The sequence below is a fragment of the Seriola dumerili genome, unplaced genomic scaffold (genome assembly GCF_002260705.1).
Source record: "Seriola dumerili isolate Sdu_G_001 unplaced genomic scaffold, Sdu_1.0 BDQW01000052.1, whole genome shotgun sequence".
In the NCBI taxonomy this organism is placed as follows: Eukaryota; Metazoa; Chordata; class Actinopteri; order Carangiformes; family Carangidae; genus Seriola; species Seriola dumerili.
Genome location: NW_019174307.1, coordinates 18,279,345 through 18,303,421, shown reverse-complemented (window position 1 = coordinate 18,303,421; position 24,077 = coordinate 18,279,345). Strand labels below are relative to the sequence as shown.

General features: G+C 40.4%; 2 protein-coding genes across 2 annotated transcripts; both read left to right on the top strand.

Annotated features, from left to right (window-relative positions):
• The first annotated feature begins 1,572 nt into the window (after positions 1-1,572).
• LOC111218531 (cyclic AMP-responsive element-binding protein 1-like) lies at positions 1,573-7,162 on the top strand. The gene is made up of 8 exons (XM_022740872.1): positions 1,573-1,653; positions 3,914-4,026; positions 4,138-4,284; positions 4,382-4,482; positions 4,790-4,944; positions 5,589-5,774; positions 5,968-6,121; positions 6,309-7,162. Exons 2-8 carry the CDS (start codon positions 3,922-3,924, stop codon positions 6,451-6,453), a joined length of 993 nt encoding a protein of 330 aa, XP_022596593.1. The 5' UTR covers positions 1,573-1,653; positions 3,914-3,921; the 3' UTR covers positions 6,454-7,162.
• Positions 7,163-11,605: 4,443 nt separating this feature from the next.
• On the top strand, positions 11,606-23,840 carry LOC111218404 (cyclin-Y-like protein 1). Its single transcript, XM_022740700.1, has 10 exons — positions 11,606-12,523; positions 14,383-14,457; positions 14,905-14,948; positions 15,201-15,301; positions 15,692-15,727; positions 15,838-15,889; positions 17,592-17,711; positions 18,716-18,882; positions 22,161-22,323; positions 22,605-23,840. Exons 1-10 carry the CDS (start codon positions 12,361-12,363, stop codon positions 22,719-22,721), a joined length of 1,038 nt encoding a protein of 345 aa, XP_022596421.1. The 5' UTR covers positions 11,606-12,360; the 3' UTR covers positions 22,722-23,840.
• Positions 23,841-24,077: the final 237 nt, after the last annotated feature.

Below are 24,077 nucleotides of genomic sequence, written 5' to 3'. Positions count from 1 at the left end.
GTGAGGTGCGACTGTGAGAATGAGCCATTCATGCAGTTTGGCCATCGTTCATTTTATTATTTACAACTGTGCTTTTTCTACTGAGGAGTCAAAATATTGTGTGAAAAAAAGATGACAACTACAAGTGTATGTGGAAGGATGTGAATAGATAACACTGGTGTAGCAGAAGTATCTGTGTAGAGACTATTTACTTAATTCGGGTTAATGACACAGATGCTGGTTAACTGGAGACTTAATGACCCATGTGTGAATAATCGTGTTGTGGTAGACTGGCAACCTGTGTAAGCAAAACCAGTTCTTCGTTGAACTCTCAAAGGGTAAAGACCCTCCTCCTCTGGGGAGGAGCCAAAGCTTAAATCCTGCAAATACAGGTCAGGAGCTTCAGTTAATGTTCACATCAAACATCAGAGTGGGGGAAAATGTGATCTCAGTGACTTTGACTGACGCATAGTTGTTGTTGCCATACGGGCTGGTTTGGGTTTTTCTGAAACAGCTGATCTCCTGGGATTACCACACACACCAGTCTCTGGAGTTTTTACTCAGAATGGAGCCAAAAACAAAACAAACAACTACAAAAAAAAACATCCAGTGAGTGGCAGTTTTATGGACAGAAAGGTCTTGTTGATATGAGAGGTCAGGGGAAAATGGTCACTCTTTATTACTGTGACAGAAGACCACATCGGGTTTGACTCCTGTCAGCCAAGAACAGAAATCTGAAGCTGCAGTGGGCACAAGCTCACCAACACTTGACAGTTGGAGACCAGACAAATGTAGCCTGGTCTGATGAATCTGGATTTTATTGAGGCATGCAGATGGTAGGGTCAGGAATTTGGCATCAACAGCCAAATTCTGAATCTAAAGACCCAACCTGCTTTGTGTCAACAGTCCAGGCTGCTGCTGGTGGTGGAGGAGGTGTAATGGTAGTGGGGAATGTTTTCTTGGAACACTTTGGGTCCCTAAATACTAACCAATCATCATTTGAATGCCAATGCCTGTCTGAGTATTGTTGCTGACCATGTGCATCATTTTATGGCCACAATTTACCATCCTCTAATGGCTACTTCCAGCATTTCCAACATATTGTGGAATCCATGTTCAGAGAAGCAAATGGAAGCCGTATACCCAGTATTAGTATGGTGTTCCTAATAAAGTGCTCTGTGTGAGTGTATTTCTCCAGTAGAAAGTGGTTTTTAATGAAAATTCAAGTTTCCTATTCGTCTCAAACCAAAACTTCACGATTATATTCAGCTAGAAATAAAATAAATAAATCTGCTTTATGCGATTTCGCTGAGCCTTCTGAGGTCTGGTTCATGGTAGGCCACGGGAAAAGCTTTTATGACCAACGATTATTGTTGTTCCTGTTACATAATTATTAAACTGCTTATTGTAAAAATTTTATCCTTTTGCCAAACGCTCCACGAGGCAGGGGGGTGTCGTTATGATCCGCTTCTTCTCGGTACTTTCCGGCTGTCTCCGTTCGCACTTCGTTCATTTCCGGTCAGTGTCGCCATCTGCTTTCTCGTCCTTCTCCAATCTCCGTGTTGTTGTTCCCGGTGACGCGGCGGAGGTGTAGCCTGACGCGGGCTCTTACGTGTCGGCCAGAATAAAAGTGGAGCTCCGGAGGCCCAGGAGTGACGAAGGGAGTCTGTATCGGTAAGGACGGAGCGGTGTCCGGGGCTCAGAGAGACGGGACGCGGCCGTAGAAAGTGTCGGTCTGGTCGGGTTCGGCCCGAAGGAAACAAAGAGATCATGGCGCCGCGGTGCGTTTGTAGCAGGATGGAGGGAGGGGAGGCTGCGGCTGTTTGGGAGAAACGGAGCCGATGTGTAGCTTTGATAGTGAACCAGGAGGGACAGTGTGTGTGGATGTGTTAACACATCAGAAACTGCGATAGGACTTTAGCGGTCTTAACACGCTTGGCTGTCAAATGATGCTAAAGTGGAGAGAGATTTCTGCGCAGAGATTTGCGCTGATTTCCCTTAACGGCGCATTGAAACCACCAGCCGCGAAATTTTCATTTATTTCTGCAACTTACTCGACTTAATTTTATATTTTTGATATCATGCAAATTATTTTATTAAACTACATCTGCTCATATCACCACTGCCTAGTCAATAATAATGTTTCTCCTATTTTCCATTCATTCGGTCTTGATAGAAATCGGCCATTGCAGGCCGTCGCGTTTGGTTGCACGTTGAAAACATGAACTCAGGCCTGGAGATTTAACTAACACACGTCTTGTACTTGCGGTTAGATTGGGTTTGAATTGTTCGCTTATCTCCGGGGATGTGACCGGTGTGCGTTGAGGGGGCGTTGCCCGGCCATGTGTCTCTGCTGTCACACACACAGCATCCAAGTGATTTTTGAAAAGCAGAGGGAGAAATGTGTAAAGCCAATCATGCAGCGCAGAGAAGCTACGCACAGTGTGAGATCACTGAGCTCAGTGAACACGTCCCAGATCAACACTCACTGCACGGCCTGAAATCAGCCAGGGATCGGGGGGCACGGATTCATCAGAAAAATAAAAGTATAAAAGTGAAGTTAAGCAGAAAATCCCTCAACTTTACTCGTACTCACAAACTTAAAAAATAAAGCAATTTATCAGACTAATTTTGGCTTGCCCTTAAATGCCCTTAAACCTTAAGAGAGCTCCAGGTTGGTTAAGGGTTGGAAAATAATATTAATGATGAAAATAATAATAATGCATTAGCTGATGCTATGTAGTTAAGAATAAAGTCGTTTTAGTCATATATTTTCATTTGAAGATTTGTAAGGAGGTAACATCATTTTCTTTCTTCTTGGCCTTTACTAGGACTTCAAACAACTAACAAGAATACATTTGTCATTGATTTGATTTGCAATCAATAACAGATCATCTTCATTGTTTGCACTTGTCATGGAGCAAGAGCAGAATACCTTGTAGCAGAATTTTGTTTCCATTTAAGCCAATTTCCTATTATTTATCCCTTTTTCACGCAAATTAACTTTAAAAAAAAATCTAAATATATATGTTCTTGCATAATAACATAGCACTGAATTAACTATAAGGACTTTTTAAAAGAATTTACAATATGGTAAATGTGGACTCAGTCTGTATCTCTGATAATATGATAAATATGTCTTATTTTTATCATTTTTTTCAGTGTTAAAAGTTGGGCCTAAAGTTCCTTTATAATATGGAAGTGGATTTGTTCAGAGCAGCTTCCAGAAACGTAACTAGTTTCTCCTTTTTAATGTGAAGTTATACAGAGTTGAATCCCAGAAAATCTCATTCCATCCCATCATTTTTATGAATAGATAGATCCACTACCAGAGTCAACGGGCCCGACAGCCTGCAGATGAATTGTAAAGTCTGATAGCACCCGGCAGGAATGACCTCCTGTATCACTCCTTTACACATGATTGTTATTTTCATTTCCTTTAGTTAGTTTCTGAAATGAATGAATCTATTTATTTTACTTCCTTTTGTTGTCCCTTTTATAGTAATTTATCCAGCACAGTTGCGGTCATAGTAATAATGTTTTAAAACCCATAACAGCTTTTAGAGCTCATTTGCTAACAGTGGAAAACACAGATTCGTCATTTTATTGATAAGGGATTAATTAGCCAATAAGGTGTCACCACAACTTTAAATTTTTTTAATTAAAGTAACCCTCAGACATTGCAAGAAATACACTGAAGGAACAGCTTCATAATTTCTCAAGTCTGTCTTAAAGCAAAACTCATTTCCTCAAACAGTGTTTCCCTATTTCGCTGCAGTGGACGGAGGATTGTAAGAAAAGGGGGGAATAACTTTGGAACATATTAACTATTCAAAAGCTTTTCAATGTTTGTAAGGGCACCTGACTATTGTTTGTGGCTGCAGCTCCTCAATAGATCAGTTTTAACGGCTTTGCTTCAAATCTCCACCGTCAGCTCAGCCAATGAAGATGGAGTCAGCAGTGGAGGCTCAGCAGGGGGTGGAGACTGCTGTGACGGAGACAGAGAACCAGCAGATCACTTCGGCACAGATCGCTACTTTGGCACAGGTAACAGATGATGTTTACGCTACTACCACTGCTTCCAGTTGGTGCAAGTTGTGCCCAGCTCAATACCAGTTTTGAATGTCACAAATAGGTCACATTGCTTCTAAATTCCAGGTATCCATGACAACAGGCCACGCATCAGCAACAGGTCCCACAGTAACGCTTGTCCAGCTTCCCAATGGACAGACAGTTCAAGTCCACGGTGTCATCCAGGCTGCACAACCCTCTGTTATCCAGTCCCCACAGGTCCAGGCTGTACAGGTAAAACACACACACACGCACACAGCCACTACATAAAGAACCTGAAGTTTGAAGGTTTGTTTGATGTATTTCTGTCTGGTTGGTTGGTTTGTTCCAGATCTCCACTATAGCAGAAAGTGAGGATTCACAGGAGTCAGTAGACAGTGTGACTGACTCTCAGAAACGCAGAGAGATTCTGTCACGACGCCCCTCATACAGGTAACTTGTGTGTGAGAGAGAGAGAGGGTGAATGAATTGCATGATACGTAATGATGATCATCTTCTTGCAGCAGGAAACATCTCTTAAAAATCTGGCTATTTTTCGTTAAAACCAAAAACAATGAAGATTATGTGTTTGGGGTGTGGAAATGATCATCGAAAGGTGATGGTGATATTAAAACTGATGTTTTATTTCACAAGAAGAGGTGTGAAATTTCTCTTTCATGTCAGCCTCAGATCATAACATCCCACCAACCCTGCCCTGAGGGTTTTGTGACTAACTCCCACGGTTGTTTTTTCCCAACAGGAAAATCCTGAACGATCTTTCATCCGACGTGCCGGCTGTCCCTCGTATCGAGGAGGAAAAGGCCGAGGAGGATTCATCTGCTGCGGCTGCCACACCCTCAATTACCACTGTTACTGTCCCCACACCCATCTACCAGACCAGCAGCGGCCAATACAGTAGGTGATAGTTGGCTCAATAGAGGTGGATCTCAGGTTGCAGGTTCATGTGGTTCATGTAGTTCAAACACCATTGTTGAGATGGTGAACTCCAGCTGTCGCACCCTGTTCAAACATTACGGTTTGGGTCACAGTGTGAAACAGTAAAACATAGTTTCTCCACTTAAATCCCCTCATGTCAGAAGCTCAGGGCTGTTATGCAACACCTGGAAAAGTCTGAACATTGAAAAGTTGCTATTAGCAGCAGAGCACAAGTCAGTGAAAACAGTGGTAACCACGTAGAGACATACTGGGTTGGTGAACAGCAAGTCAGAATGAAAATGAGCGTGAATATAGCTGTGTTTTAACATACATATGTAACATATATTTATATATACATGTGAAGGCTGGAAAAAGCTGTTGTGTAGTGTTGCCTGTTCCTCGTAGACAAAAATAGATAAATAAATCTTTAAAATCTTTTAAAAGTTTCTGAATCTGGGCAGTGTGGCAGCTGCTTCTGCTGCTTTCATGGTGCAGACCAAGGGACTAGTTGTTAGTTAGTAAAACAAAAAGTTTTGATAGAACAAAAGTTTAATCAGAATGTTTCTTCATGAATGACCATAATACTTAAATTTCTCCCTGTCATCTGTTGCTGTCTCACACAGTTGCGATCACGCAGGGCGGGGCCATTCAGCTGGCTAACAACGGTACAGATGGAGTCCAAGGTCTTCAAACTCTGACTATGACCAACGCAGCAGCGGCCACCCAGCCTGGAGCCACCATCCTCCAGTATGCACAGACCAGCGACGGCCAGCAGATACTGGTTCCCAGTAACCAGGTGGTGGTCCAAGGTGAGAGCGGGAATCTTTTATCTTTGTTAATACTTATTTTTGTTTATTTCTGCCTAATCAGGATAATGTTCTGTTGTTGAAAGCCAAGACAAAAAGATTTTGCTACTGTCAGTCAGTAAACAAGCTAATGAAACACTGAGTAGTTTCATTAAGAAAGAGGTCAAATTAAACATCCACTGTCTGTACGTTTCAGCTGCCTCCGGTGACGTCCAGGCCTATCAGATCCGAGCAGCCCCTGCAAGCACTATCGCCCCTGGGGTGGTCATGGCCTCCTCCCCTGCCCTCCCCACCCAGGGTGCCACTGAGGAGGTCACCCGCAAACGGGAGGTCCGCCTCATGAAGAACAGGTATGAACAGAGGGGGAATCTGTGTCTTTGTGTGTTGATAATATATTTGCATCGTAAATTTCCCAGCATCCACAGCTGCTGTCGTCTGGAACAGTGACCAAAACTAAAATGAACTAACGCTCCAAACTCCCTCCAAAACCATAAACACCAAACAAAAAACCCAAATTGTGTCTTATCCTTCCAACAGAGAGGCAGCCCGTGAATGTCGCAGGAAGAAGAAGGAGTATGTTAAGTGTCTGGAAAACCGAGTGGCCGTCCTGGAGAACCAAAACAAGACGCTAATTGAAGAACTTAAAGCCCTTAAAGACCTTTACTGCCATAAATCTGAGTAGCTCGTGTCCTGAACACCGAGCTGGGCCAAGTAGCATTTCAGTTCCTTTCAAGTACTTTGACTGTTTGATTCTGCCTGTCTGGCCTTCCAGTTTGCACACGGCTGGCTGTTTTTCATATCAAATAATGCTAAAATACACAAAATCTTTGCAGTATAAATGCACTGAGAAACCTGTGCATACTGTCACACTGTCGACAGCAGCTACAATCCTGTGCAACATCATTAAAACGGTCGAATCGGCCGCTGACAGCAGTTCACATGTTGCTTCACACAGCTTTGTCAGTGAGCCAGTACCCATATAACTTAGCATAAGACTGAACTCACCACGCTCAGTGTAGAGATGTTTCACTGGAAAAGGTTTACAACAGAGTCCAATGAGCTCAATTATTATCCTTAAATCTTTCAACAACAAAAACAACCATTTCTTCTGATGCTGCTGTGGTTGCTGCAGTTTAATTTACCCTGTACTCTGATTTAGAACAGTAGTTAAACTGAACTACATTTAAGGTCTCATTTATGATTTTCCTGCCAAATATTCATAAATGAGTATTTTCTGCTGCCACAGTGTAACGTTACAGTCACAGTGGCGAGTTCAGTTTTAAAGCGTGTACTGGCCACAGCTACAACAAGAAGTGTGTAAACAGAATTATAAAAATGATTTGCCTTTGGTATGATTACAGTTACACAGTGATTCACAGAACGTGTAACATCAGTTGATACTTTTGCCTGCTGCGTGTTGAGAACATACATTCAGGACCTGACCTTTTCAGGCACGCTCAGTCAGTTACAGTTAAAGGCTTTGAATGAATTGTGAATCCCTACTTGACCCACATCCGGATGTCAACCAACTTTTCAACAAACGTGGCCACTCGTGTCGGGACTCTACAACTAATTGGGCACAAACAAGTAATTTTTTTCTAATTGCTTTTAAAGATGCTACCAACTGCCGATCGTGAAGGAAGTGGAACTGTGTGTGTCAGAGAGTCGTGTCTGTTAAAGATGGAGGTACTGTAATGTGACTTCACACTTTTCATTTCACTCATTGTTTGTCTGCTTCTCCACAACAGACGGTTTACAGAGCTGCTAACATGACATGATTAGCAGGCTAAAGCACAGTTTTAATGAAAGATAATTGTTTTCATAACCTGGGGTCTCACTTTGATGGCTTTGGCCAATATTCCTATTATGGTAACAATTACATCATACTACCTTAAGTCCAGTGGGACAGCAACAGACGCGGCCATTTGTTTTATCTAAACTAAATTATTTAGAAGTGAAAACAAATCTGAATGTTAGTTATTACAAACCTAAAGAAATAACAAAAAGAAAACTTTGCAGCGGTACTTTTACTTTGATTGGTTTACTTTGATTGGCTGCTTTTCTGTGCACAAGTAGTCTTTCAAGGCAAAGCGCAGATTTAATACTGTAAACATTCACGTGTTTGTGGTTTAGATAACCAGGGATTTGTTTACAATTCACCAGTTAACTGATGCGTAAAATGTTCTTAACAGATGAGACTGATGTCTAAAAGACTTTTTAAGAAAAAGGTCCAAGTTGTACAAAAATGCACATTTACTGAATAATTCTAAAACCACAGTTGTAGATGTTTTCCAAACCCGTTAAATTAGAGGTCAAGCACCATCTCATTGTGCCACAGTGAACTGTCGGTTTGTTGCCTGAAAAGACCACCGTGATCAAAGTTATCAGTTTTACATGATATTTAGTTTTTTCAGTGTTTTTACAATATTGTGTCTGTTTTGCGGTGTCTGTTAAATGGTGGTAGTGTATGGATTGCGACAACGCGAGATTACGCAGCCGTTTTTTCGAATATGTAGCACATTGGAATCTCTATGAAATAGGCTACGGTTACATGAGTTTAACTCGAATAATCCATGAAAATGTGCATTCTGTTGATAAAAGATAACGTTTGTGCGACTGTTTTTGAGAAGATACATGTACGTATGTCTGTTTATTTTTTTATATTACTGTACATAGACTCTACAGCATGTGTAGACCTCATGTATTTCTGTTTATTTGATATGAAAAATGTTCTTATGGCTTGTACGAAACAACTTTGCATATTTGTAACATACATCAATGTATAATAGAAGATAATGTATGTGTGTATTCATGTAATCAACCAGGCCTATCACCATCATGGCAGCTAAGTGTATGAAAAAAAAGGCCTTTGTTGGAGATGTTATATTTTGGAGTGCTGTACTGTTTAGGATCGACAGTGTTTGTTTGTAGAGAAGAGTGAGTCTGTTGAGAGCAGTTAGGGTCAACAGCTTATATCAGTTACAAAATGAACAGTTTAGTTTGTTGGAAAACTGCACAGCAGAGCCCTCGTGGCTTCAAACTCAGCCACACATTTGTTTTTAACTGTAAATATGTTTTTATCTCAAAGACCTTAACAAAAACGGCTCCATCAGTAACCTTTTTTTTATATCCTCCAATACATCATATGAAAGCACACATTTTCTTTCCACTGGAGCCCTTTTTTATCTTTATTTTATTATGCTTTGACTGCGTTTATTCTACTACAAAGTTACATGATATTTTTTTTTTCCCTTATTGACATTAGTTGCAGTGGTAAGATACATGTCAGTTAATCAATCCTCAGCTCAGATAATATTTTCAACTGGAAACAAATCTGAATCCTCTCTAAACAAAAATATCTGATATTTTGGGGAGACACATACACTGTGATTTTCTTATGGAAAATCTATAAAGTTTCCTCTAGCTCACTGTTGATGTTTGAAACTTAACATACTCAAGAGTTAGAGTTCATACTGGTGACTTTTATTTCTGAGCAGCATCAAAGTTCGTTCTCTGCCTTGGAAACAGGGGTTTCACGAAATCAGCTTAATGCAAGGTCCACGTAATAGCTTTTTCCAGAGCTTTCGGATGCATTTCTCAGGCTTCATCAGTGGATGGAGTTTGCTCAGTTGTCATAACGTGAGAACTTTATAGTCGGGTGACAACAGGTGATGGCATACAGGTGCGAGTAATAAGCCCCGTCTCTGTTCAAAGATGGTCTTCGATTTATTTGGTTGAAAGCTCCGGGAGCTAATAAGTGGACCTTTACATAACATTATTTTGACTACATATTTATTACTGTGTTTCACAAATAAGTTTCCAAACCTCAGTCATGAGCTAAGAGGAAATTTGGGGGCACTAACGGTGGCTCTAACAATTGGTGTGTGTTTTTTTTTTTTTTTTTATATATATATAAATGTGTTTTGTTTCTTTTTTTAACAGTTCATGGTAGCTCTTCCAGTTTTATTTTTCTAGTTTAAAACATTTTGATATTGTACAGCATACAGTACGTACTTGTAATGTATAGAAGATTAAAGAGTTGAATTGGCTAAAGAAATCACACAGCACTTCATACTAAATCAGAAGGCTTTGAATGAATCATCCCCTATTGACCCACAACACAGTGGCATGTACTGTAGCTGTACATGTCCCCCCTGTTTCACCCTCCTCCTGACTGTCACACTGTGGTTCAGACTAACTGGTGTAGAGACATAACGAAATGCAGAAGTAATCTTTTTGTAATACGTTTCATCGGAGGAAGTGAAGTCTGACAAGCCACACAAAGCTTACTCTGGAGGAGAGGGAGCAGCAAATTTGATACCTGTGCCATTACAATACCTGAGTTACTGAGATGAAAACTTAAATCATTTCCACCTGTTGTAATTCACACATCCAGTGCTGGTGCTGAAAAAAAATCTAGTAATAATCTTTTTTTTTTGTTGATTTGATATAGTGAGCTCAACTTTGTGATGTGATTACACAATATCTTTCCTACAATACCAACAGTGTTTTCATTTCTGTGCCAGAATAGTTTATACCCACAGGCCTCATTTTTGCATGAAACAGATTGATATCCTTGTCTGTAAAAGTATATATAGAGAGAATTTCTAGAACAGTAATAATTACATTTTTTCTAACTTTTAATGTGATCAGTTTATATATTGCCACTTTTACAAGTTATCAATTTAAAATGCCATGTATTGTACAGTATCTTGTAGAGACAAGATCACCCAATGATGCATTACATACTGTTTGTTTCAACAACTGTCACATTATAAAACTATACCAGCCCATTAATTGAAAGTGCTGTTAACTGACATTACATCACTCTTTTGTAAACACTTGCTATGTTGCAATAAACTGCTCTTGAAGATTATGTATTTTACTGTTAATGAATTAATCAGAACATTCAGTGACATACTGATGAACCAAGAAGGGGTCATTTTTAAATTTAGCATTAATTTAGTATTCAATTGTTGTGTGTTTTATTATGAATGATTGCACAGTGTTTACTCCTCTACTGGCAAGTAAAATGTTAGCATCCCATCATTTTAACAAACATGAATATGATTATTTTCCAGGTGTTCACCAACTACAGCTCCCATGATGTGTTTGTTGTGCTCCTAAGAGTCATGTTGTGTTTTTGAAGATATACCTTAGAGAGTTCAGTGATGTGAAGAGGAGAAAGTACTTCTAATATCTTATAGTTTAAGTACAGGTGTAAATTACATTTACAAGTACTTTACTTTTAAATGCAAGTACAGAAACTAATTTTTAAAAACTCTTTTAATTACTATTACTATTACTATTTTGAAAAGCCGGGTTACCATTTGTTCACACATTTAATGAAATCCAAATCTACCAACCTGTACGTACAATGATTGAGCTAATGTACTTTTTACCACAGATGTATAAATGTTATCGACCATATTTTAAAATATTTCATGAGCAAGCAGATATTAAGAAAAAAATTAAGTGTTACAACCATAGACCTTATCATTCCTTGTTTCCCCCTTTCGCATATTGCATGAATGAGGATGGATGCATTGATTGACAGCAAGGTAGTGCAATAGAGGGCCGGCTTCAGTTTTCACTGTCAAAAAAGGGTGTGGATCGGTGACGATACAAAAATAGCAGCGTTGTAAATACATTTCATCGGTTTAAATCTTCCCCAACAGGCAGCTCCTTCAACCAATGAGCGGCTTTAAAAGCTCCTCATTTAGATTTTTCAGCCAACGGGAGTGAATGGAATTCCTGAGTAGGCGGGGCGACAACATCTCCGTGCCAAGTAGTGCCGTTTGTGAGCTCCGGCAACAGATGGCGGAGGTGGCGGCTAGTACATCCAGCACAAATCTGACGGGGTGTAGGCACCGATGGAGGAGTTCAGATCAGCTACCAGAGTTGGTTGTGTAATGATGAACCAGGAGAAGGCCTAGTCATTCCGACCTCACTGAGAATTTCTTACATACAGTCTTGGATTTTACTCTTTTTACCTTGGTTCTCTACTTGAGGCCTTCGAAGCCTCGGGCTAGATTTGGCGACACACCGAGCCCAGTGCAAGAAGACATATGAGGGATTGTTTGGAAAGTGTCATACAATGTATTTGCAAGAATTTAGCGGTTTGAAGTCGTAACGTATTTATTCTGAATAGTCAGTTGTGTTTACACGACAGCCCAAGGTGGAATCATTGTGGAGTAGAAGAAAGTTAACTAGTTAGCTAGCTTGCTGTAATGCTAGTTAGCTACTTAGCGGTGAAACTCTTGCATGTTGAATGAATGAATGAATGAATTGGCGACCACCTGGATTTAACTAGCAGCTACTTGCTGTTATTACAAGGACACATCGAATATTACTATAAGACGACACTAATTTTCCTGAACAACCTAACACTATATACCCACAAATGGACAGGAATGCGATTCCTGGGAGTTGGACAGCGGCGATTTAGCAAACAAAGATAGTGTGGTGTTAATACTGACTATAGCCTGGTAATGTTTATGACGCTGGGGAAAGCTGACTTTAGCTAGCTACAAATATTTGCACTACTGGGACTTGGCTGCAATAGTGTGAAGCTCACACACGGTTTGGAATGGGGAACACGGTGTCATGCTGCGTCTCTCCCGAGTCCAGCCCCAAACTACCTTCAAGACAACCGGCAGAGCGGCTGGAGGAGATCCAGACCAGCACCGAAGTGAGCGATGACAACACCGTGCCCTACCTGCAGCACATAAGCGACAGAGAGGTCCCTGACGGTAGGTGTCTATACCTGATGCCTGCTCACCTGTGATGATCAGACAGCCTAAACCAGATTTTCCTATTGTGTATTTCTGTTTGTTAACAGGGAGGATCTTAAATTAATCCAGTCATTGTCATAGTGGAGAAAGAACTTCATGTGACTCTCAAGCACACAAATTAACTCTATCCACCCTTCATGTGAGCACGCACTCAGTTACTAGTGCCACACAGAAGTTCACTCTTTAGTGTAATGATACTCAACAATTTTTATGTCCCCTGCGCACTTAATGCTCACAAATGCAACTATTGCCAAGTTGCCAGACTCGTTTATCGCCATCCTACTGCCAACAGTGCCCTGGGTATGATGATGATGATGATGATGATGATGATGACGATGAAATTCTTGGCTCTCTTTAGCTGGGCTCTGCATCAAATTGATCACACTGGTGTCATATTACCAAGTCAGACATTAAGAATGAAAACAAACCATTCATCTTCTTGGCTCGACATTAACCACTTACACATGAACGATGAACACAAGCCCTTTAACGTTATTGTCAATCCTTTTACCAACCTCAGTTTCATTTTTATGGTTTATCAGTGAGTGCATCTCAGATGTAGGCCTCAGCTCAGTTTTGCACTACAGGTCCTCATGTCGCCACTCCTCCTCAGACATGCACAGAGTTCATTCCATTCATGTTATTGTGGACTACAGTGCAAGAGTGCAGTTTGGTGAGACCAGCTGTTGGCAGGGTGAGGGTCAGAATCAGTCCAGCAGCTCTTCCTACATTCCTCACGTCTCCTCTTGCTGTCCTCACGTCACAAATGCTGCCATCGCCTAATCCCCTGTCTTTTATGTAATGTGCTGTCTGCACAGATCTGGATGACGAACACAATTCTCTAAATCAGGATCACGTATAAAGCAGTGCCCTCTTGGTTATATGAATTTACAGTTCTATCTGTAAAATATCTTGATATCCACAAATAGCCTACCATCGTTGCTACTAATGAGTCCGTTCATTGCCCGTGTGCAGTCTCAAACAATAGAACACTTCCAGAGGCGGTTTATAGTGTAGTCTTTTATCAGCCTAAGTTATTGATTTTTTTAATGTACATTTGTCATATTAAATAGCTTTAGAAAAATACTTGGTCCCTCCAATTTGTTTTTTCGGGGTGACAAAAGACTGGTCAGTCTTTTCTTAATTCAAATACGGGTTCCCACAGGGAGATGAAAACGTTGATAGAAAAATCATACATGTTTCTGGTAGATCTTCAGTGTCTGCTTTTTGTGCCAACACTGAGTGATTGGTGAAATGTTCAGTAAAATGTATTGCAGTTTTGGCTGTTTTTTCTCCCACTCAGGCAAATCGCATTCAAATGAAACAGTCAATATGAGTTTTCAGTAGAAAGTGAACAGTTGAGGAAATGTAGCCCTTTTTTTTTTTTTTATACACAGTTCAGCAGTTAGTGCAAAGGTTAACATTTATTTGTCTCAAGTCTTATTTGGTGTCAAATCTTTTACAGTCTTCAACCCACAGACACAGTCAGACAGTACTTTCCCCAGTGATGCTGCGATGCTCAAATCTGTACCGCAGGCACCTTCCCTTCCTGCTCGTCCTCAGGGTTATTTGTTGCGGGATTGATCGCAACGTTCATATTGCCTTCTTTCTAAATGTTGGATAATTACAATTTACAGAATTTTCCGGTGTGCTCTTACCAGTATGTTTGATAACTTTCTTGATCTCCCCGTGGGCTTCATCATTACCCAGGAGTGAGAGATAAGCAGCTCACTCCCAGCTCGCTCCCAGTTCCAAATGAGATGCATTGATTGATGGATTGTCAGTATAATGCACTTACACACTTTTTGTTTTGCCAGAGCTGGCCTTGGAGTCTAACCCGTCGGACCACGCCCGAGCGAGCACCATCTTCCTTAGCAAATCTCAGACAGACGGTGAGCAATCTTACCATGACACACACACTCAGCAGTGATTCACATGAACAGTATTCCCTAAGATCCTTAGAAGAGTAAATGCACACATCTGAAACACATGATGTAGAGGTTTCTGTATTAATTCTGTACCATGTTTAATATTTGTGCACTTGTCTAACTTTAATCCTAGGCTCTGTTTTTTCGCAGTTGTTGCAATCCTCTCAATGACGTTAAATTGTCTATCACTTACTTCACTGGAGATTGATTAATTTGGGAGTGAACAGGCCTTTTGTATACTCTGTAGAAGTCTTTAATCAGCTGCAAGTAAACAGTCACTAAAACATTTCAGCTGTGACACCATATTTGATGCTCACTTCTTTGCAGTGCAGTGTAGAGTAGAGTAGTATGTACTGTACGCTGATTTCTGTGTCCAGCTTCGCTATATTGAACATTTCTCTTCCTTTACAGTACGAGACAAGAGGAAAAGCAACCACATTAATCATATCAGTCATGTAAGTGTCAATCTAAATGTTGATCATAAATGTGATTGCTGAACTGATTATAAGTAGATTTTACTAATGAATTGATTCCTTGATAGCGGATATTTTGTGTTAGTATTTTGTACGTTAACATTTTTGTGCTTAATCCGGAATATCAAGTATTCAGTGTTAATCCAGGAACGTCTGACACCAGTCTAAAGAAATGCAGCCATCAGAAATAACTCCTGTCCCAAGTTGTTGATTGTGTGATTTCAATGTCTCAAGGTATCTCCTGGTCCACTGTCGAAGAAATACAGCTCCTGTTCCACAATCTTCATAGACGACAGCACCGTCAGCCAGCCAAACCTCAAAAGCACAATCAAATGGTGAGAGAGGAAATCACTCGCACACTAATGCACAATGTTGTGTTGTTCAAAAGTCACATATTTCACATGAGAAAATCCTGTTGCATCACAGTGTGGTAATCCTAAAGTATTACTTAATGGATGCGTGACTAAAACAGATGTTCTTACGCCTAATTTATGACATTATTTTAGTGACTCAGGATAATCACATTTCATCAGGATTATCTCAGTGTGTTAGCCTTCTTGCTGAATGTGTGCAAATGTTTTGTTACACCGTAAGCTCTGACACACATACACATGCACACACACTCACACAGACACATTATATTATTCTCCCATTGAGATTGTTGTTATTTAAGCTACAAGACTGAAAATCAGTTTGTCTTTTCTCTCATTTTACTCTGTCTCCAGTGTCACATTAGCAATATACTACCACATCAAAAACAGGTGAGTTCACGTCTTTAATTTGATCTTTATTATGTAATATGTGGAACTTTATGTTGCTAAATCTAGTATGCATGTGGATTGCCTTAACGGATGTATTGTTTGTTGTTTAGGGACTCAGACAAGTCACTGGACATCTTTGATGAGAAGTTGCACCCCTTATCAGTGAGTATGTTGAAGAGATTTCCACAAACTCATAAACAGTCAGAGAGTCTTTGTTGCCTGCTGCCTATCAGTAAAGTAGACAGACAGATGACTTGATGAATCAGAATGAATGGCTTGAAGGAATGACTGATATTTAATCCATCTGTCCAACCAGTCTGAGCTGTTGCTGTAATTTACTTGCATGTTGACTTGGGAGATAGGATCTGGTGACTTAAAGGATAGTTTCACAGTTTTTGAAGTTTGCCTTAAAACAATGGTCAGGTTCCCAGATGAACACATTGACATAGTTCTTGTTTGCTGTAATCATTCCTCCTTTTGATAGTGGTTATTAAAGATCCATTCCTAATGCACTTTCAAAGTGAAGGGGACTAAATCCCGAGTCCTCCGTCTGTGCATAAAATATACTCTAGAGTATCTGAAACTAATTTGAGGCTTCAGCAGTCTGACAAATCACATGGATGTTTTCCAAAGTTATGTTCTTTTTATTGTAAAATTCTCTTTTTGCTACTCTTCTTCCACTGCAGCCTGACAGGGAAACACTAAGAGGGCATTTTACGTCAGATGTCAGGCTGTGGGTTTTGTCCGTTGTCACTTACACTGCAAGTGCCTGAGGTGGATGGCCAGTATGAATGGCAGAAATGATTACAGGAAGAAAAACTAGTTTCAATCTTTGTATGAAAGACCTGAAAAACTGTCAGCCGATCCTTTTAACCCTTGAGTAAAAAATGGTTGTAAATGTTCGATCATTTTTAGACATTCTCTAAGATGAAAATCTCCTGTTTCTTAGCTTTTTTCTAATAGCATGTCTATGTAAAAATGCAGTAATGTCATGATACAAAACTTTAGTCTGAAGTGACAGTTTAACAACCTCTCCTGTCAAACTGACATTTTTCAGCACTGTATTTGGCGTCAGGGGCCAGACATCACCTTGTGAACAGTTCAAGAAAAAAGATGAAGAGTAATGAATCATTTAAACAGGATGTGATTCACTGGTTTAAAAAAAAAAAAGAAAGAAGGAAAAAAATTGTCATGTCTCGTCCTCATTGGCAGTGCTTTTATAAATGGTTTCCATTCAGATGTAGACTTTAGATAAAGAGGCACGAATGGTGTCTCATTCCACAGTGAAGTTGCCCAACTTCTTGGCTTAGATTTTGGAGGGACACTCCAAACTGAAGATGACAGTAAAATGATATCACACGCAGACAAAACAAACATCTAAACAACCAGATGTCTTGCTTGCAGCGGTGGCGAATGAACCATGTTCCATGTTTTGTTTTTTAAGATGATCCACGATTAATGGATTTTAACAATGAAATCCAACAGGCTAATTCTCACATGTTTAATATACTTAATGTAGCCATGGCGTCACACCTGCCTTTGACCAGCTTCCATCCATTTCCTCCATCGTTTTGAAAGTTTTGAAAGGTTTACGACTCAACAAGCGCATTGTAATGTATTGTACCTCCAGGTTCTCCGGTTTCCTCCCGCAGAGACATGCAGGTTAGGTTAACTGGCGACTCTAAATTGCCTGAGTGTGTGAATGGTTGCTTGTCTCTGTATCTTAGTCCTGACAATCTGCCCAGGCAGCACCCCACCTAGATGATTAGATCAATCTCCAGAACAACCATGGGGCTTTCAGACAAGGCTCCTCACATCATACTTGCTTCCCTCAGACGTGTGTGTCTGTGTTCATCCCATACAGAGAGAGCCAGTACCAGACGACTACTCCCGTGTCGACCCAGAACACAAGCTGATCTACCGCTTTGTCAGGACGCTCTTCAGTGCTGCACAGCTCACCGCAGAATGTGCCATCGTCACACTTGTAAGTGTTTGTCTCGATAATTCGCTGGTATTCACAACTCCTAACTTGTTTACACACATATATTTGAAGAGTGATTACTTCTAGGTTTTTGGTATAAATTTTTATTTTTATTAGCACTATATGTTGGCACAAATGAGAGGCACTTTTAAACATGCTCTTGTCTATAATGTCTTGGATATTAATCATTAATTAATCATTGCTGCCAAATTTCACAAGAGATTATTGAAATTAGATTTAATAAAGTCCACAATAGTGGTGTAGAACACAAGCTCAGTAATGTGTTCATGTAGTTAAATAGTGTGATGTTAGATTGACTGGTCACCAGAGGGCAGTAAAGCCATGTCCCAAATAGCACAAGTGTCTCATAGCACAGATTTTATGTCAGTGTATATCAGAGGATATGGCCAAAAATATTATCACCTTTTTTTTCTTATTGGTTAATGGCAATAATTATCAATACATTTAATACCATTCATGAGGAAGGAATCATGTTTGATAGCCCTCAAGGATTCACACTGTGTTTTAGGGAGTAAGATCTTTGATTTGAAGTTCTCAAAGTTTATATTCAGTTTAGAAGTTGATCCTAAATAACTGAAAGGATTGTTATTGATCGTAACTATCATTCATTTTTTAATCAATATCTTGATTTTTCTTGGCGGCCAACATGGTAACATTTATTTTCTCAACAAGGCAACAGCAGCAGTGCCTTTAAATAAACAAACCGATTTGAAAGAAAAATATAACTTTACCATTGTCTGCAGGTCATGCTCCCTTTTTACAAGAATAAAAGCAGTTTCACTAGATATAAGACTGCCTGTTTTTAGGGGTAAGACATGTGTAACAGTATTGCACCCACAACTTTTAAAGGGAAACTTGCTGGTACATAACACATGAACTTTGCCGCAGCTCAGTGTTAGTCTGACTTGATGTCCCAGGTTGTATATAGAGTCAGTTTCAGTTCAAATTTTGACCTTTTTTTTTTTTTTGAACATTCTTTTCTCAAGGTGTACTTGGAACGGCTGCTGACCTACGCTGAGCTGGATATCTGCCCCGCCAACTGGAAGCGCATCGTCCTGGGAGCCATCTTGTTGGCCTCCAAAGTCTGGGATGACCAGGCTGTGTGGAATGTCGACTACTGCCAGATCCTTAAAGACATCACTGTGGAGGACATGTGAGTTGTTTTCTTTTCTTTTTTCTTTGAGAATAACAAACTGAGAATGAGGATGATGGACATGGAAATGAAATCACTGCTTTCAGCCCGACTGTGGAGAGAGGTGTCTGTAGACAACATGTTTCACTTAAGTAGGTTTAAAAATACCATATACTATGAGCCATTTTATGTTTTTCATCCATGCTATCGAACCCCTCTACCCTCCGACATCCCTTGCCGGTGTGTTTAGAGAGGCAACAAAGCAGACATTGGACCACACTCAAAGGTTGGAGGTAAAACAGGGTTGAAACTTTCAACAAGAGGAAGCAGAAAAACTCTGCTTTTCAGCCTGGTGCTAAGTTATTCTTTTATAAGCAGTGTGGAGTTTTGAAACCTGAATTTGACAAATATTAGCAAAAACAGAAAAGGTTCTTTTAGCTCCCAGTTACCTCCAATCATACAGTCTATACAGCACAGGCTGCCACGTAGTATAATCTCATCATGCAGCTAAATAGAGCAGGTTGAAGCTTAAAATAAAAGGAAATAGTAATTAATATGAGACCATTAATATAGCAGCAAGTTTTTAACTAGCATCATAAACATTGTTTATTGTCTGAGACTGAACAGTCAGACTTTGAAGCTGATGCTGCTCCAACACTTTTCTCTTCATTGATCTGTCTGGTGTCCTCTGGTGAAGAGGTTAATTATTCAATGATCTCAGGGGTGGGGGTGGGGGTGGGGGGTGTTTCCAAATCTGTCTGACAAACAGCTCTGGTGGAGTTTAGTGTCCTCTTTAGCATCTCCTTTGTGGTTTGTTGGAGAGAGTGGTATTTTCCATGTTGGTTTAAGAGCAGGTTTCTGCTTCAGCTGAAGCAGTTCCAGTATCTCGTTGTCTGATGCGAGTATTAGATCACAGATACCAGAACCTGAAACTAGTTCTCTTGCGCTGGGTCTCACTCTTTGGGGAATCTGGAAAGAGTTCAGAGTAGAACCACTGCTTGTTGATAGGTAACCAATTGAGGACGCTCTCTGTGGAGATGTGTCGAGGAGGAAGGAAACTCCAGGGAAGACCCGGAACACGCCGCAGCCTTTACATGCCCTACCTTGCCCGGGAACAGGGTGGGAATCCCTAATGAGTGCTGGAGGATGTGGTTAGGAAGAACATCCAGGCTCCTATTGAAACGGATCCAGTTTGTAATGTTTGGATGCACAGTTGAGTAATGGCTTAGCAGTTTATTTTGTTGAGCTTGTTTGTTAATCAGGGTAATGTCTCTTAACTAATGCGGCAAAATAAAAAAAACAGATCTTCAGTTGTTGTTTCTTGAGCTGTGGCTTGGTTTTCAAGTTCATCTCTGAATTTGGCGGCCGCGAGTATTTGGGTTTCTGAGCTCCAGACACTTCAGATGTATAAAAAGGAGATTCCTAACAAATACATCAGGGTTCTGAGACTAGATGCCCCCCACCCCCCTAATAAAAGAAACACAACAACAAAGATGCACTTCAAGAGCAGTGCTGGGATAGATGGAAGCTGTAGCATCTTTGCTGTTGCTATAAGCTGGTGAAGAGGCCAGGGGCTGCACTTGGAGCACCCAGGCTTTATTTCCTACAATTGCTTTTCGTGTGTACGTGTGTGTGTGTGCGTGTGTGTACGTGTGTGTGTGTGTGTACATGTGTGTAAAAGAGGTTGAAAGTGCCTCCTTGTTTTTTGTGATTTGAAAAGGTGCAAGCACTGCCTGCATGTGTCTTCTCTATCCATGAGCCCCCATCCCTCTCTGACTTCCTCTCTTTCCTCTCATATACGTCTGACCTACACACTCTCTGCTCTGTTTTCATTGCTGCCATTGAAGTGTCTTTGTGAGCCTGGTCGGGCCTGGATGGAGGGATGGGAAGAAGAGTAGAGAGGGAAATGGAGGGGAGGGTCTCAAGTGCTCTCACTGCTTCTACATAATGGCCCAGGCTCTCGCCCACTCCATTAGTTGCCCTGGGAGACCAGACATCACACACACACGCACACACTCGCACTCACTCGCACCACCTTTGCTGACCAACAAAGCATCCTGGATGCTGTCTCCTTGACGACCACCTCCCTTAGCTTTTCTCATGGCTGTGATGATGATGAAGAAGGCTGATGGAGGTTGTAGTCTGGAAAAAAGACGAACTGTGATACTCCAGCTGAGTGCTCGCAGAGACATGTGGGGTTACCTGCAAGTGTGAATGTGAATGAGATTTGATTCCATCTCCCTCAGCATAAGCTTCCAGTGTTGAATTTTTAGTTAATACACAAATAACTGATGTACAGCTGCTGAGTTTTAGAGTGTGATCATTCCTTTGTAGAAATCATATCTTTCTCTTCTGTGCCGCTCAGATCAAAAACCACAGATAAAGAAAAATGTTCGGAGAAATAAAAATAGAAATAACTTTTCATCTATTGAATAGCTGTCAACAGTTCACTGATCGAAATCCACACACACAGTCATGTCCCCTCTCATCAAAGTTGTGAAGTCTGAACAGTCAGCGTCGTCGTCCTCTGACATAATGCGCTTTTAATTTATTAAGTTTCATCAGGATCCTGAGGATTTTAATTGTAATTACCTTTATGATTATCATTTGTGATTGTTGTTTTGAGTATTGTCTGTATTTCTTAAAAAAAATAAAAAGTCTGAATTTGCATGTTTTTAACAATGAACAGCAGAAAACCCAATGATTGTGAAGATAATCATCACAGGTCACAATTAAAACTTAAACTAAGAGAATTAATGTTACAACATTAAGAGCACCTGTTTTCCTTTTGAATAAATGTTTAGTAAAAGCTCAGAAAAGCAGGTCAGATGTGGTTCAGTTGAGCTGGAAACTTAGAAAGGGTTTACTGAGATTTGAATTTTGGAGCTTGTATTACCATATGTGTAGGTTCCTAAATTGTATTTATCTGAATTGAAATATTTGGAAACAGTGATTCACTCTAACCTTTTTTTTTTTTTTTTTAACACTGAATTATGGAGATGAGTGGATACAATTGTGAACTCTTAGAAGTAATGCAGGGACTGTGTTCATTCTTGTCACCGCAAGATTAAAATAATTCAGTTCAGTTGTATTTATTGATCAATGCCGTACTGTACCTTCCTGCATCTATTCACCGTGTCCTCGGGTCTCTTATATGTTTTTTACTGGGTTGTATCCTCTGTTCCTCTGTTGCACTTAATGTAGTAGTGTTACCAGCTTAAGCTTTAGAGTAGAGTTAAGACTGTGTTCAGAAGTTTTGGCTGTCCGAAATAACCCTCAGGTGTCTTTCCACCCTCCAGGAATGAGATGGAGCGTCACTTCCTGGAACTTCTCCAGTTCAATATCAACGTGCCAGCCAGTGTCTATGCCAAGTACTACTTTGATCTGCGGCAGCTGGCTGATGACAACAACCTCAACTTCCCTCTGGAGCCTCTCAACAACCAGCGTGCCCAGAAACTAGAGGTGAGCCTCCCTCCTCAGACCTTTGTCATGTCTGGACTTTGAGTTTGTCTCATTATGTTTTAATTATAGTAGTTACTTCTCTTCTCTGCAACAAGCCCCAAAGTGAAAAGAAATTTATTTTATCTAGCTTAACTATTTCCAATAGCTGAATGTTTACAAGTGGGTTTATGCTGTTTGACAAGGTCAAGAGTTTTGAATTCAAACACCTCTGATTAGATAGTGTTGTATTTACTTCTTCTTTGAGAACTTTTCAATAAGTGTGTTTGTTGTGTTTTGCCCAGGCCATTTCAAGACTATGTGAGGACAAGTATAAGGACCTGAGCCGAGCAGCGATGAGACGATCCTTCAGCGCAGACAACCTGATAGGTATAAGACGCTCCAACGCTGTGCTCTCATAGGCCAGATTGCTGCCATCTGCCCTCTGATTTCCAAAGCCCAGCTAATCCACAGCAAGCGCCAGACAAACATGGCCACCTCACGGGGTCGACACAGCCACGTCAGGCAGGAGTCGGGCTAGAAATGCTACTGTATGACCTGCCCAAACGCTAATTTGCATCACAGCTGTAGAGCTGCATGATTGTGAAACCTAAAACTTTACCATTGTTTTTACGAATCCCTTATTTATTTCTTACTTGTCTGTCATTTCCAAGGTAAAGAGTTAAACAGGACTGGCTGTGATGCGGTCGATCTCGGGATTGTCATAAAAACATGTTTGAATTATTCCATATAGCCTTAAAGAATGAGACTGGTGTTAGTCTCTATTCTGTTACTCACCAAACCACATGAAAAGACCAAAACTGATTTTGTTTTAGTCCTAATACTTTCTGATTTCCCTACCTGTCTGTGGCACTCAGCCACAGGGCAGTTGGTTTGTACTGAAGACAAGGCTTCAGAATTTCCTGAAGCAGCTGCTGTAGTAGTTTTTTTATCAAATGTCACTCAAACAGTATGAAACGGTAAATTTGTTGGACTATTTTAGCAGTAAATTAATATATATTTGTAGTATCTGAGTGATTATTTCTGGCAGCAGAACAGTTAATGTTGGACTGACTCAAATTGAACTACAGTGTATGTGTGTTAATGGTAATTAAATGGAGGGAACATCTCACCCACTGCAACAGTGTGGCTTGTTGATGTGTTTTTAATTGTTTCTGGATGACAAAGGAGCTCCATGGCTACACACACAATCCTTGTTAGATCAATTTACTGCTGGTTTTGGTCTTCTCGTGGGATTTGTTGACAATAAAAGAAATGTAGAATATCACCAGAGTTGTTCTTTTTAATAGGCACAACAAATACAAAATGCTCTTTCTTGTAAATTAGAATTAATATCAAAAGTTACTTTGGAGAATGTAAATCAAACTTGTTTACTGTTAATACCAGTGGTGTTGCATTCTGTTTATCCACCCATTTGGATTTAGCATACAGCATGTTTCAGATGAGAAGTATTACACTATAATTATTCTACAGGAGTTGGCTGAAGTAAGCACACCCTCAGTCAGCTGTTGTCTGTTGTCTGTTGTCTGGTGTGTGTGTGTGTGTGTGTGTGTGTGTGTGTGTGTGTGGGTCTCAGGAGTGCCAATCGGGGATCAGTTTCACTATCAGATACACTACAAAAGGGACCGACTTTACAGATTCTTAAAAAGGGATCCGACCTTTACAGATTCTGAATCATACTGCTTTAACCAGTGGCCCGATACAGCAGTTAGGTCGACATAAATGACATGATGTAGATTGGGTCCACTCTGTTCCAG

Coding starts and splice junctions, on each gene's coding strand:
- LOC111218404 (XM_022740700.1), top strand. CDS start 12,361: ATGGGGAACACGGTGTCATGCTGCGTCTCTCCCGAGTCCAGCCCCAAA. Junction 14,458..14,904: donor TAGCAAATCTCAGACAGACG/GTGAGCAATCTT, acceptor CTTCCTTTACAG/TACGAGACAAGAGGAAAAGC. Junction 15,890..17,591: donor AGAAGTTGCACCCCTTATCA/GTGAGTATGTTG, acceptor CATCCCATACAG/AGAGAGCCAGTACCAGACGA.
- LOC111218531 (XM_022740872.1), top strand. CDS start 3,922: ATGAAGATGGAGTCAGCAGTGGAGGCTCAGCAGGGGGTGGAGACTGCT. Junction 4,027..4,137: donor AGATCGCTACTTTGGCACAG/GTAACAGATGAT, acceptor TCTAAATTCCAG/GTATCCATGACAACAGGCCA. Junction 4,945..5,588: donor GACCAGCAGCGGCCAATACA/GTAGGTGATAGT, acceptor TGTCTCACACAG/TTGCGATCACGCAGGGCGGG.